Source organism: Staurois parvus, unplaced genomic scaffold, assembly GCF_062004578.1.
Source record: "Staurois parvus isolate SC_StPar_1 unplaced genomic scaffold, SC_StPar_1.0 ptg000224l, whole genome shotgun sequence".
Lineage (NCBI taxonomy): Eukaryota > Metazoa > Chordata > Amphibia > Anura > Ranidae > Staurois > Staurois parvus.
In genome coordinates this window covers 947505-960173 of record NW_028318020.1, presented here as the reverse complement: position 1 = coordinate 960173, position 12669 = coordinate 947505, and the positions used below count along the sequence as shown (strand labels likewise).

Sequence of the window (12669 nt, the reverse complement as noted above, 5' to 3'; positions counted from 1 at the left end):
GATTGGTGGGGGATATGACATCACATGCACGCTATTTCTATCACTCCTGATTGGTGGGAGATATGACATCACACATACACTAATTCTATCCTGATTGGCGGGAGATATGACATCACACATACACTAATTCTATCCTGATTGGCGGGAGATATGACATCACATGCACACTATTTCTATCACTCCTGATTGGTGGGAGAGATGACATCACACACGCACTATTTCTATCACCCCTGATTGGTGGGAGATATGACATCACAAGTACACTATTTCTATCACTCCTGATTGGTGGGAGATATGACATCACACGCACACTATTTCTATCACTCCTGATTGGTGGGAGATATGACATCACACGCACACTATTTCTATCACTCCTGATTGGTTGCAGATATGACATCACACGTACACTATTTCTATCACTCCTGATTGGTGGGAGACATGACATCACAAGTACACTATTTCTATCACTCCTGATTGGTGGGAGATATGACATCACACGTACACTATTTCTATCACTCCTGATTGGTGGATATATGACATCACACACACTATTTCTATCACTCCTGATTGGTGGGAGATATGACATCACACGCACACTATTTCTATCACTCCTGATTGGCGGGAGAGATGACATCACACACACACTATTTCTATCACTCCTGATTGGTGGGAGATATGACATCACACGCACACTATTTCTATCACTCCTGATTGGTGGGAGATATGACATCACACGCACACTATTTCTATCACTCCTGATTGGTGGGAGATATGACATCACACGCGCACTATTTCTATCACTCCTGATTGGTGGGAGATATGACATCACACGCACACTATTTCTATCACTCCTGATTGGTGGGAGATATGACATCACACGCGCACTATTTCTATCACTCCTGATTGGTGGGAGATATGACATCACACGCACACTATTTCTATCACTCCTGATTGGTGGAGATATGACATCACACGCACACTATTTCTATCACTCCTGATTGGTGGAGATATGACATCACACGTACACTATTTCTATCACTCCTGATTGGTGGGAGATATGACATCACACGTACACTATTTCTATCACTCCTGATTGGTGGGAGATATGACATCACACGCACACTATTTCTATCACTCCTGATTGGCGGGAGATATGACATCACACGCACACTATTTCTATCACTCCTGATTGGTGGGAGATATGACATCACACACGCACTATTTCTATCACTCCTGATTGGTGGGAGATATGACATCACACGCACACTATTTCTATCACTCCTGATTGGTGGGAGATATGACATCACACGCACACTATTTCTATCATTCCTGATTGGTGGGAGATATGACATCACACGTACACTATTTCTACAGTCAGATACATTTCCCCGCACTGAATATAATGGGATCCCACATAACAGTCACTGTTCATATTCAGAATTCCTTTCTTACAATGGGATCTTGTGTCCGGATAAAATCTTTTATAGATCCTGTAATATTAATTTTTAATATCCAAACTTTAATTCGGATTTTTTTCATAACTCTGGAAATCTAACAGATCCCTTGTGACATTGTGTTCTCATTGTAAAATCCTAGATTTGTAAATCTGTCGCTGATATTTATAATGGTTTTGTCCAGAAAAAGAATGGAGTGATGTGGATAGATGGAAACATATGTATAGATGAAAGATTGGTCTGTTGACTCCCCAGTGCTCCTTTCCATGAGAGATGTTTGTTCCCCCCCAGAGCTGAACAATGGTACATTCCTGAATGGCCAGGCTGCTGGTTTGTTGAATCCAGAGTCTACATACAAGATGCCTCCACAGTGTACATTGATGGGGCTGGGAAGGCTGGTACATGTTGTTCATTTGCCCCGGGTGCAGGAGATAGGACAGAATCCCATTGTTCCTGCACTGAGGTGTCCTTGCTTTCCTCAATTCTGTACTTGTCAAATACTATATACATGACAATCAGAGGACAATCTCCTAGACTTCATGTTGGGAGAGATCCATTGTTCTAGGTGAGCTCCATAAAATAGCTTTGTTTGCAAAAAAACAAAAACAAACAATGTAACTCTGACTATTGGGAAGGAGATTGTATCCGGCTGGAACTGACACCTGGAAGTCACTTTGGATATTTGGGCCTCTTCAGTGTAATACAATTCTAGTTGGAGAGAAGATAAAATATCATTTCTCTCATAGAAATTCTGACAGAATAAATGAGTTTCTGCTTTAGAAAGTTCACGCTGGAGAGTAAACTTCTGATGATTATTATCCCATTTAAGATGGGCTCCAACAGAAATACATGGACCCCTAAAGAACATCTTGTGTGCCCCCCACAGCGTGTCCACCCTGTCCACAGTACCAGTGTTCAGTCTACACCATTCCTCCAAAGAAGCCTGCAAGTCATATTGGATTTCCGGGTGTTGAAGTAAAATGTCGTTAAGCCGACAATAACATGTTCTACTAGACGTATCGGGAACCAGAAAATCCAATGATGTGGCCGTGTGATCAGACCAAGGAAATGATTTCAGAGGAGATGATATTCTTTATCCATAGAGCTGAGACAAATCAATCCAGTCCAGAGTGGACCCGATGACCCCCGGAGAATAAAGAATATTGTTTGTGGGGAGGGTGTTTAGTCCTCCACCAGTCATATAGGTGATATTCCCTCGTAAGATCGGGAAAAGACATGACTAGTGCACCATAGATCGGTTCATCCAAATCCCCCTACCAATAACTCTTACCTAAATAAAAACATGACACCGATTTTGGAGTAAAATGGCCAACGTGGCCTTTTATTAACCACACAATTTAAACACCAAACCATTCCTTATAACAGAAAACATACCAATTTGTTGTTGGTCTTCGAAGGCACCATCCACAAATTATCTGAAATGCACCTGCGGACCCCATATACCACCAGGCCTCCAGCCGCAACCAACCAGTTCAGAGACAACCTTACCGTCCGCAGTGCAGCACCACCACATTCCAGTTAAACCTTGGTTAACTGGAATGTTCCCCGGGCACACCATACCACCGATGGGTCCCACACCATTCTCTGTACCTTCAAGATAATACCCGCCTCCAAAGACCAACAAACCGCCACAACACGCTGGGTAAGCCCTTACCCATGCGTGCCCCACCACAAACGGACTGCTCTCTGCACACCATTCTGTAAACCCAGAGACCACAAATCCGTCCCAACTGCATTGAGATGTACCCCATCATTCCGCAGATACCGCCAGGTATCTACCTCCAACTCCAAATGCCGGACCACCAACCCCCCATTACGAATGAAAAAGCGCCCCACCTCCTTGTTGACCTTTATCCGCGCTTTATTGAGCCGCTCCACCGACCGCGCCAAACGCCAAGAGGCGCGGGCTACCATATCCGACCATACCAACACCATTTCCGGATAATCCTTCCGCAATAGCAGAAAGTCCATCTTTACATCCCTCACCAATTCCCGCATGGACCGAACTCCCAAATCATTACCCCCCGCATGCAATACCAGAACATCCGGTGGCCTATCCAGACTAGCAAAACGCCGAACTTCAGGCACCACACGACCCCACAACATCCCCGGCACACCTATCCATCGCACGCAAGCCTCTTGTCTAGTCAACCCCAACTGCCGCCCATTAGGCCTCACATCCGCCCGCCTGGCCCCCCAAAAAACGTAGGAGTGCCCCAGGATCCACACCAGGCGCACCGCTCCATCTGAAATAAAAGAACAATAACTACCACCAGAACAAAACGGCACAGAGACAGGACAAACTCCCCCCAACCCAGGGACAACAACCCGGGATCCAACCTTAATCACCCAACAGATGCGGACGAATGTACAAGCGAAACCTCTGGGAATCCCATCTACCAATACGTTTTACCGCCGCATCCGACAAACCCCACCGGGCGGCCTCAGTAGCTGCCCCAATCCAAAACGAGTGAGAAGCATACAAAGATGCATCCAAACCCACAACCTTCAAACATCGTCGAAAAACCGACACAAATTGAAAACGAGTTAACGGGGACCCATCTTCATGCATGAAAAAAGAGCCACGCCCCACCGGACGACGGGACAAAAATTCACGATCCGCCCGCACCGGGCACACCAATGATGTTGGAAGGGCAAAAAACCGCACCCGCGCACCACGACCCAATTGGTCCGTCTTGGACCGACAAACGAACACCTCCACCCAGTCACTAGAGACCTTGACATCATCCCCCAACAACCCCCCAAGAACGGATTTGGATGGACTGACAAGCTCCCCAATACGCAATGCCCCAAAGAAGGCCACCGCAAAGGCCGCCCGAAATAAGCACACCTCAAAGTCGGAAAAGCAAACAAAGCGCAGATGCTCAAACAACGATCCTAACAACTCGAAGGACACCGGACGACGAGAATCCTTACTGCGACAAGCCCTACGGTAACCTCTAAGAGCCTGTCGTACCCAAAATTCTTTTGTGAAGTCCCGACACCCTTGAAGCTTAAAGAGGAAGGCCAAGCCAGCCAACCGCCGATCCACTGCAGCAGCCGACACCCCCCATTCCAAGTTCCTTGCCAAATAATACAACACAGCCACCCCTACCTCCGGCCCCCACGGATCTATGTCGACCTGTTGTAACAAGTCCCGCCACTCCCACCAGACCTTCGAGTATGCAGACCATGTCGCCTCACTCACCGACCTTCGTATCCAACCTGCAACGACCCCAAGGCAATCTCCCACAGCCAGTCGGGACAAGGAACCCCATGTCGCTCCGCCGCCGGCGCCAACTCTCGGGATTTGTCCCACTGAAAACGAGACAAAGCACCAGCGAAGATGTTTTCAACCCCAGGGAGATGCACAGCATGGAGAAAAACGTTCAGCTGCAGGCAACGCAACACTAAATGGCGAAGCGAGGAAGCCGAGACCCGGTTGATGACCTGAACCACCCCCAAGTTGTCGCAATGAAAACGAACCTTCTGATTCCTAAAATTTTCACCCCAAACCTCAACCGCCAATACCACCGGAAACAGTTCCAACAGCACCAGGTGACTAAGGAAACCCGCCGCGACCCAAGAAGAAGGCCACGGAGCCGCACTCCACCGTCCCCTAAAAAAGGCCCCATAACCCCCGGAAGCCGCCGCATCCGTGAACAATTCCAAGTCAAAATTACTGACTGGTCCAGACATCCACAGCGCCCTTCCATTAAAGTCATCCAAAAAGGTATGCTAAATCCGCAAGTCCTCCCGATGTTCCCTAGTTAAACAAATAAAGTGGAAAGGGGAATTAATTCCCGCCGTCGCCGCCGCCAACCGTCGGCAAAATACTCGCCCCATCGGCAGGATGCGACAAGCGAAGTTCAGTTTACCCAGCAACGACTGTAAGGCCCGTAGCTGAATTTTCCGCTTGCCCAGCACCCCACGAATTTCCCCTTGCAGGGCCAACAGCTTGTCCCCTGGCAGCCGGCACTCCATGGCATCCGAGTCCAAAACGATGCCCAGAAAAGTCATCACCGAAGCCGGGCCCTCTGTCTTGTCCAAAGCCAATGGAATCCCGAAACAATCAGCAACGTGTTGCAATGTGGCCAGCAAAACCGCGCATACCCTGGAAGCGGGCGGACCCACGCAAAGAAAATCATTCAAATAGTGGATGACCGAATTTATCCCGGAGACATCCCGCACCACCCACTCCAAGAACAAACTGAACCGCTCAAAAAATGCGCAAGAAATCAAACACCCCATGGGAAGGCACTTATCAACGTAAAACAAGCCCTGCCAATGGCACCCCAGAAAACGAAAACTATCCGGATGTACCGGAAACAATCGAAATGCGGACTCAATATCCGACTTCGCCATAAGCGAACCGCGCCCATAACGACGAACCCAGAAAACCGCCGCATCAAACGATGTGTAAGACACCGAACAGGACTGTGGATCGATGGCGTCATTAACCGACCCCCTTTGGGGAAAGACAGGTGGTGAATCAACCTGAACGAATTTGGCTCCTTCTTGGGCACCACCCCCAAGGGGGAAACCACCAGGTCTGAAAACGGAGCGCAAGAAAACGGCCCGCCCATACATCCCAACCCCACTTCCTTACTCAACTTCGCCGAAACCACCTCAGCATGCTGCACCGTTGACCGTAAGTTACGAGCTAAAGGGGGGATCGAAGTCAAACTACACGGGATACGAAAACCCTCCGAAAAACCAGCCAACAGCAGCCCGGCGGCTGCTTGATCCGGATATCTATTTAGGAAAGGCCGCATACTTTCCACTTTCACCGGAGTCGTCCCTCTTACTCGCATGCTCTCCGGGCAGGCCTCTAGCCCGCTTGAAACAGCGCGACAAAGGATGGGATCCGCCGCAACCTGAACACTCATGTTTAAAACGGCAGGACCCCCCGAAACGACACGCGTCCTCTTGGAACTGCCAACATACACCCCTACGCTTGGAGGCCGATTGTCCTGGGGAGAATGAACCACCGACCCCGCCCTGAAAAAATGGACCAGGAGCCCGCACGGGAGTCATGAGGTGCATCCAAAGGCCAATGTCCTTATGGTCCCAACGCAACGAAGGGCGAACAGTCCGCCGCTGCCGAAACTGCTCGTCGTATCGAAGCCATGCGGTCCCACCGTAAACCCTGTGAGCCTCGCTAATGGCATCCAGGTAACAAAAGAGAGCTGAGCAATGCTCAGGAGTCTTCTCCCCAATGACACTGGCCATGATTGCAAATGCCTGCATCCAATTCGCAAACGTACGCGGGATAAAACAAAAACGCCGCTTCTCAGCTTCCTCTCGCCTACCCTCGTCAACCCGCGACCCTTCTAACGGAAAATGCTCCAAAGGCAAGAGCGTGAAAATCTCCACATACTCCCCTCTCCAAATCCGCTCTCGAACCTCCAACGGTAAGTGCGCACCCAAAGGGCCCTCAAAACATACGTACACCTCGCCCTTGGCCGAGTCCGCCACGCCTACCGTCCCGGAGACCCCAGCACCCCCATCTACAACCCCGGAAACCAGAGCACCTGTTTCCGCTGTAACCACCCCTGGCGCCAAACCAGGAGGAGGAGAAACCCCCGAGCTCCGCACGTCTCCTCCCTCCTGCTCTAGGACCCCGAACCCTTCCCCACCAGGCGGCGGAAGCCACGCTGAAGCAGGCCCAGGGGCCCTACCCTCACCCCGCTCAAAGCGCTGCAACAAATCCCTCAAACCGGACATCAAATCGCCGAGACCCCCCCTAAAACCTGACACGGGAACGCCTACATCCTTCTCCGCCGGGGCCGCACCCCTGCCTCCCCCCAACAGGTCCCGAAGTACAGAAGAAAATAAAGCAGGGAACTCACCAGGCTGCCCAGGAGATGTCCCATCAGCCGCGCGTCCCGACTCCATCGACGCAGAGCGGCCAGCTGTCGCCCCCGCATCGGGTTCCGACAGCTCGCCCTCCGATCTTTCGTCCTCTTCCTGACGGCTGCATGGCCTCCCCATCCCAGGAGCCACGGGTCCCTCCGGGCCGTGCCGCTGCTGACTCCGCCTCCTGGCACCAGCCACGCCCCTCGACGTCCCTGGTCTCCGTCCCGTCACACACTCCTCAGCACTCTGGCCAGAGCTGCCCTTCTGCTTGTGCCTCTTCAGAGCTGCCGCTCCATGCTGCACAGGAGGCCCGCCGACTGCTGCAGGGGACAGCCCGGTAGCGCTCCTTCTCCCACGTCGGGCTCCCTCCCTGACATGCACTTTGTCAGTGGAGGAGCCGTTACCTTCCCAACTCTGTTGCCGTGTGGGCGGGGGGGAGGGGCTTCCTCTGCACGAAACCCCGCCCACCGAGCTCTGCCGAAGCTGAGGATTCCTCCCGGCTCCCCCGCGAGCAGAGGCCAGAGAGTGCCTTGCCTGCGGGGCCGGAGGGTCCCGAGTGGGGCTCCCGATGCGGTGCTGAGCTCTGGGGGATGGGGAGTCCGGGCTGAAGCGCTCCGGAGGCCGAGATCTCCGAGCACGTGGGCGCTCCCGCCCCCCTTCTTCTGGTGGTAAGCCCGGGCCCTGTGATAAGCCCGGGGCCTGTGACAAGCCCGGGTCCTGCAGAAAGGCAGAGACCCGGCTCTGCAGCCATTCTATTCCTCGTGAGGCTACCGCCTCACGCAGCTGGGCCACCAGACCATCCATGACAGCCCCACTGTCTCTCAGGGAAAAGGCCCTAATAATGCTGGCGTAGGTAGGGTGGGAGGGAAGCTCACTGAAGCTCACTCACCAACGTCCAGCTCCGACTGACCACCCCCCACCCAGGACACCCCACCCAAAGGTGCCAAAGAGACCACCCACGTTCTCCCTCTAGCAACCAGCTCCCACCTATTTATTTTCAAACCCCCTGGCACTAACTTAACCCTTTCTAGCCTTCCTTCCCACTCTAGGCCTAGTCATGCCTGCCGTGCGCTACTTCTTTCCTTCTTTACGCTACGGGCATTACTTAGATAAAGCAATCAGACTTTTAGACGGTAATCCTCCAATGGCTGAAGGTCTGTCCCTATACAGGACATATGTGCATTGATGTCCCCACCAACCATAATATGTGGACTAGAAAACTGGTGGAGCTTTTCCAGGGTTGGCTATAAAACTGAATTTGTCCAGAATTGGGAGGACAGATAATCAGCAATATTATAATTTTGCCAGCGTACGTGCAGTTCAATAAGATACAAAGGATATAAAAAGTCTGCACACCCTGCTGAAATGTCAAGTTTCTGGGATGTAAAAAATGAGACAAAGATAAATAATTTCAGATTTTTCCACCTTTAACCCCTTGACCTCCAGAGGATTTACCCCCCTTAATGACCACGCCTCTTTTTGCTACTTGGCGCTGCACTAATTCAACTGATAATTGCGCGGTCATGCAATGCTGCACCCAAACAAAATTTACGTCCTTTTTTCACACAAATAGAGCTTTCTTTCGGATGTATTTGATCACCTGTGCGCTTTTTATTTTTTGTACTATAAACCAAAAAAATTTTTTTTTTGAAGAAAAACAATTCTTTTTACTTTCAGTTATAAAAAATATACAATAAACTCAAAGTTAATCATAAATTTAGGCCAAAATGTATTCTGCTTGTTTTTTGTGAAAATTCCCAATAAGTGTATATTGATTGGTTTGTGTGATAGTTATAGCGTCTACAAACTATGGGATAGATAATGGAACTTTACTTTCTGACTCCTCATCACATTTCTTGAGGTGCTAAAATACCAGGACAGTACAAACACCCCCAAATGACCCCTTTTTGGAAAGTAGACACCCTAAGCTATCTGCTGGGAGGCATATTGAGTCCAAAGAAGATTTATTTTTTTTCCACAAATTTTTGGTAAATTACAAAAACCTTTTTTTTTTTTTTTGCACAAAGTTGTCATTTAAATTGTATATTTGTCACACAAGCCATTGGTATACACCCTGTTCCAAATTATTCTGCAAATTCTATTTAAGTGTCACAAAGAATAAATATTTTGTTTTTCAGTGTAACTCATGGATGGCATTGTGTGTCAGGGCTCTTTTGAAAACAATCTGGGACACCTGTGATAATTAGATTGGCCGGTGAGCCCAATTTAAGGAAAAACTACTAAAGGACGGCGTTCCACATTATTAAGCAGAGCACATTTTCAAGCAATATGGGGAAGAAAAGGACCTCTCTGCTGCCGAAAAGAGTGAAATAGTTCGATGCCTTGGACGAGGTATGAAAACATTCGATATTTCAGGAAAATGTAAGCGTGATCATCGCACTATGAAGAGATTTGTGGCTGATTCAGAGCACAGACGGGTTGGTGCAGATAAAGGCACATTGAGGAAGATTTCTGCCACATCCATGCATCGGATCAAGAGAGCAGCTGCTAAAATCCCATTACATAGCAGCAAACAGATATTTGAAGCTGCTGGTGCCTCTGGAGTCCCACGGACATCAAGGTGTAGAGTCCTCCAGAGTCCTGCAACTGTTCTATTCGGCCACCACTAACCAATGCTCACAAGCAGAAACGGCTGCATTAGGAAGAAAAATACATGAAGACTAATTTTCAAACAGTCCTGTTCACTGATGAGTGCCGTGCAACCCTGGATGGTCCAGATGGATGGAGTAGTGGATGGTTGGTGGACGGCCACCCTGTTCCAACAAGGCTGTGACGTCAGCAAGGTGGTGGTGGAGTCATGTTTTGGGCCGGAATCATGGGAACAGAGCTGGTCAGCCCCTTTAGGGTCCCTGAAGGTGTAAAGATGACCTCTGCAAAGTATGTGGAGTTTATGACTGACCACTTTCTTCCCTGGTACAGAAGGAAGAACTATGCTTTCCGTAATAAAATCATCTTCATGCATGACAAAGAGTACCTCTTCATCAATGGCTGCTATGGGGATAAAAGGAGAGAAAGTCATGGTGTGGCCTCCATCCTCCCCTGACCTCAATCCTATTGAGAACCTTTGGAGCATCCTCAAGCAAAAGATCTATGATGGTGGGAGGCAGTTTACATCCAAACAGCAGCTCTGGGAGGCTATTCTGACATCTTGCAAACAAATTCAAGCAGAAACTGTCCAAAAACTGACAAGTTCAATGGATGCAAGACTTGTGATCTGCTATCAGATAAGGGCTCCTATGTTACAATGTAACGTGACCGCTTCAAATGTTTACAAAGTTACAATGTTGGGAAAAGTTTGATTGAAATAGCTTTTGATTTCAGTAAATATGCTGCAAACACCACAAATGACAATTTTCAGTTCTTTACAACCTAGAAAGTGTTTTGAAACTTCCTGTGCGGAATAATTTGGAACAAAAATCTTGTTATTAGGAGGTTTGTTCAATAAAATGTGAATTGTACTCTTATAGTTGTAACATGAGAATTATGCCGACTGTTATTTACATCAATTATTGAGGGAAATGAGAAAAATATCATCTGCATAATAAGTTGGAACGCGGTGTATATGGAATTACACCCCAAAATACATTCTGCTACTTCTACTGAGTATGGGGGTACCCCATCTCTGAGATTTTTTGGGAGCCTAGCCACATACAGGAGCCTGAAATCCAATGACCACTGTGAAAGCCTGAAGGTGTGTAATTCCTCATTACCTATCACAGTTTCAGAGGCCTTGAAATGCCAGGATAGCACCAACCCCCCCCCCCTCCAAATGACCCTTTTTTGGAAAGTAGACACCCCAAGGAATTTAAAAAGAGGCATGGTAAGTATTTTGCAGATCTCATTTTTTTCTCACAAGGTTTTGAAATATAAAAAAATAGAAAAAATATGTTTTTGTTTTCTTAATTTTCCAAAGAATTGTTGCAATAAACGAGATCTGCAAAATACCCGCCATGCTTCATTTTCCAAAAACGTTTGGTAAAAAAAAAATTCTTCTATTGACTCAACATGCCTCTCAGAAAATAGTTTGGGGGTGTCTACTTTCCAAAAATTGGTCATTTTGGGGAGTGGGGGCATTCTATGCCCAGCAGTAGAAGTTTATGCCACACATCATTCACTCTTCTAACCACCTGAAGACCAAGCCCTCTCTGACACTTTTGGTTCACATGAACCATATTTTTTGCTTTTTTTTTGCATATTTTTTGCTAGGAAATTACTTTGAACCTCCAAACATTATACATTTTTTTAAAGCAGACAACCTAGTGAATAAAATGGTGGGATCTGCAATTTTTTATGTCACATAGTTCTCACGCAGCGATCTTTCAAATGTAATTTTTTTAAAAAAATACACTTTTTTCACTTTTAATGCACAAAACAAAATATGTTTGGTAAAATATAAAAGATGATGGTATGCCGAATAAATAGATACCAAACATGACATTATTTAAAACTGCGCATCCCCTGTGCAATGGCGACAAACTTAATATCCATAGGCAATGCTTTAAAAGCCTTTACAAGTTACCACGCTCGAGGGGGCTTTTTTAAACGTTATTTTGATTTGTTTTATTATTTTTACATTGTCCCTTTCATTTTTTTATATCCCTTTTAATGCTATCACAGGTTCCCCTGATGGCACAGGACTGCCCAAGAAGACCGTGGAAGGAAGGGGCATCTACTCCACTGCTTGTAAAAGCAATCTTGCAGCTAATTAGCCACTAGGATTGCTTTTACATGAAGGCTGATTGCCGGATGAATAAAATGATACCAGGATGATGCCTGCCACTGTAGGCATCATCCTGGTATAACCATTCAAAGTCCTCTGATGTACCAGTACGTCTCTGGTCCTTGTTGGGTATATATGATATGTTCTTTTTTATGTATGCAGCCTGTGTGCTGAATGAAAAATAGAGAAGAAATCTCTGGCAGAAAAAGTGTTTGGTGTGCCCACCATTAGAATATACCGCCCTGCATCCACCCACTTCTAATGGTGGGCACACATTAGGTCACATGGTGCCACATGTGCCAATTCCAAGATTGTACAAATGTCTAAATAGTGGCACGCTTGAATAAAAATTATCCACGTATAGGTGGTACCCCATATGGAAAAAGGATGACACCGAGTCCCAAACTATCTTGCCACTGCTCCCCATGTATTCTAGGCATCCGAGGGGCTCCATGTGACTATCTTTTCCCTCATAAATCTGAAACATATGTATAGCCTGTTGCCCTCTCACAGGTCTTCTACATCGTGACCCCATATCTGGCATGCTTGCTGGGGAGAAATTATTTGAATGCAAGACAGCCAGAAAAATGAATG

General features: G+C 47.6%; 2 protein-coding genes across 2 annotated transcripts in view; both read right to left on the bottom strand.

Moving 5' to 3' along the window:
• LOC149460606 (uncharacterized) overlaps positions 1–12669 on the bottom strand; it is a 345151-nt gene that overhangs the window by 259715 nt on the left and 72767 nt on the right. The window lies entirely within an intron of this gene.
• Positions 3126–4669, bottom strand: LOC149460610 (uncharacterized). The gene is made up of 2 exons (XM_089679439.1): positions 4591–4669; positions 3126–3856 (listed from the first exon to the last, which is right to left on the bottom strand). The coding sequence occupies exons 1-2, from the start codon at positions 4667–4669 to the stop codon at positions 3126–3128; spliced, it is 810 nt and encodes a 269-aa protein (XP_089535565.1).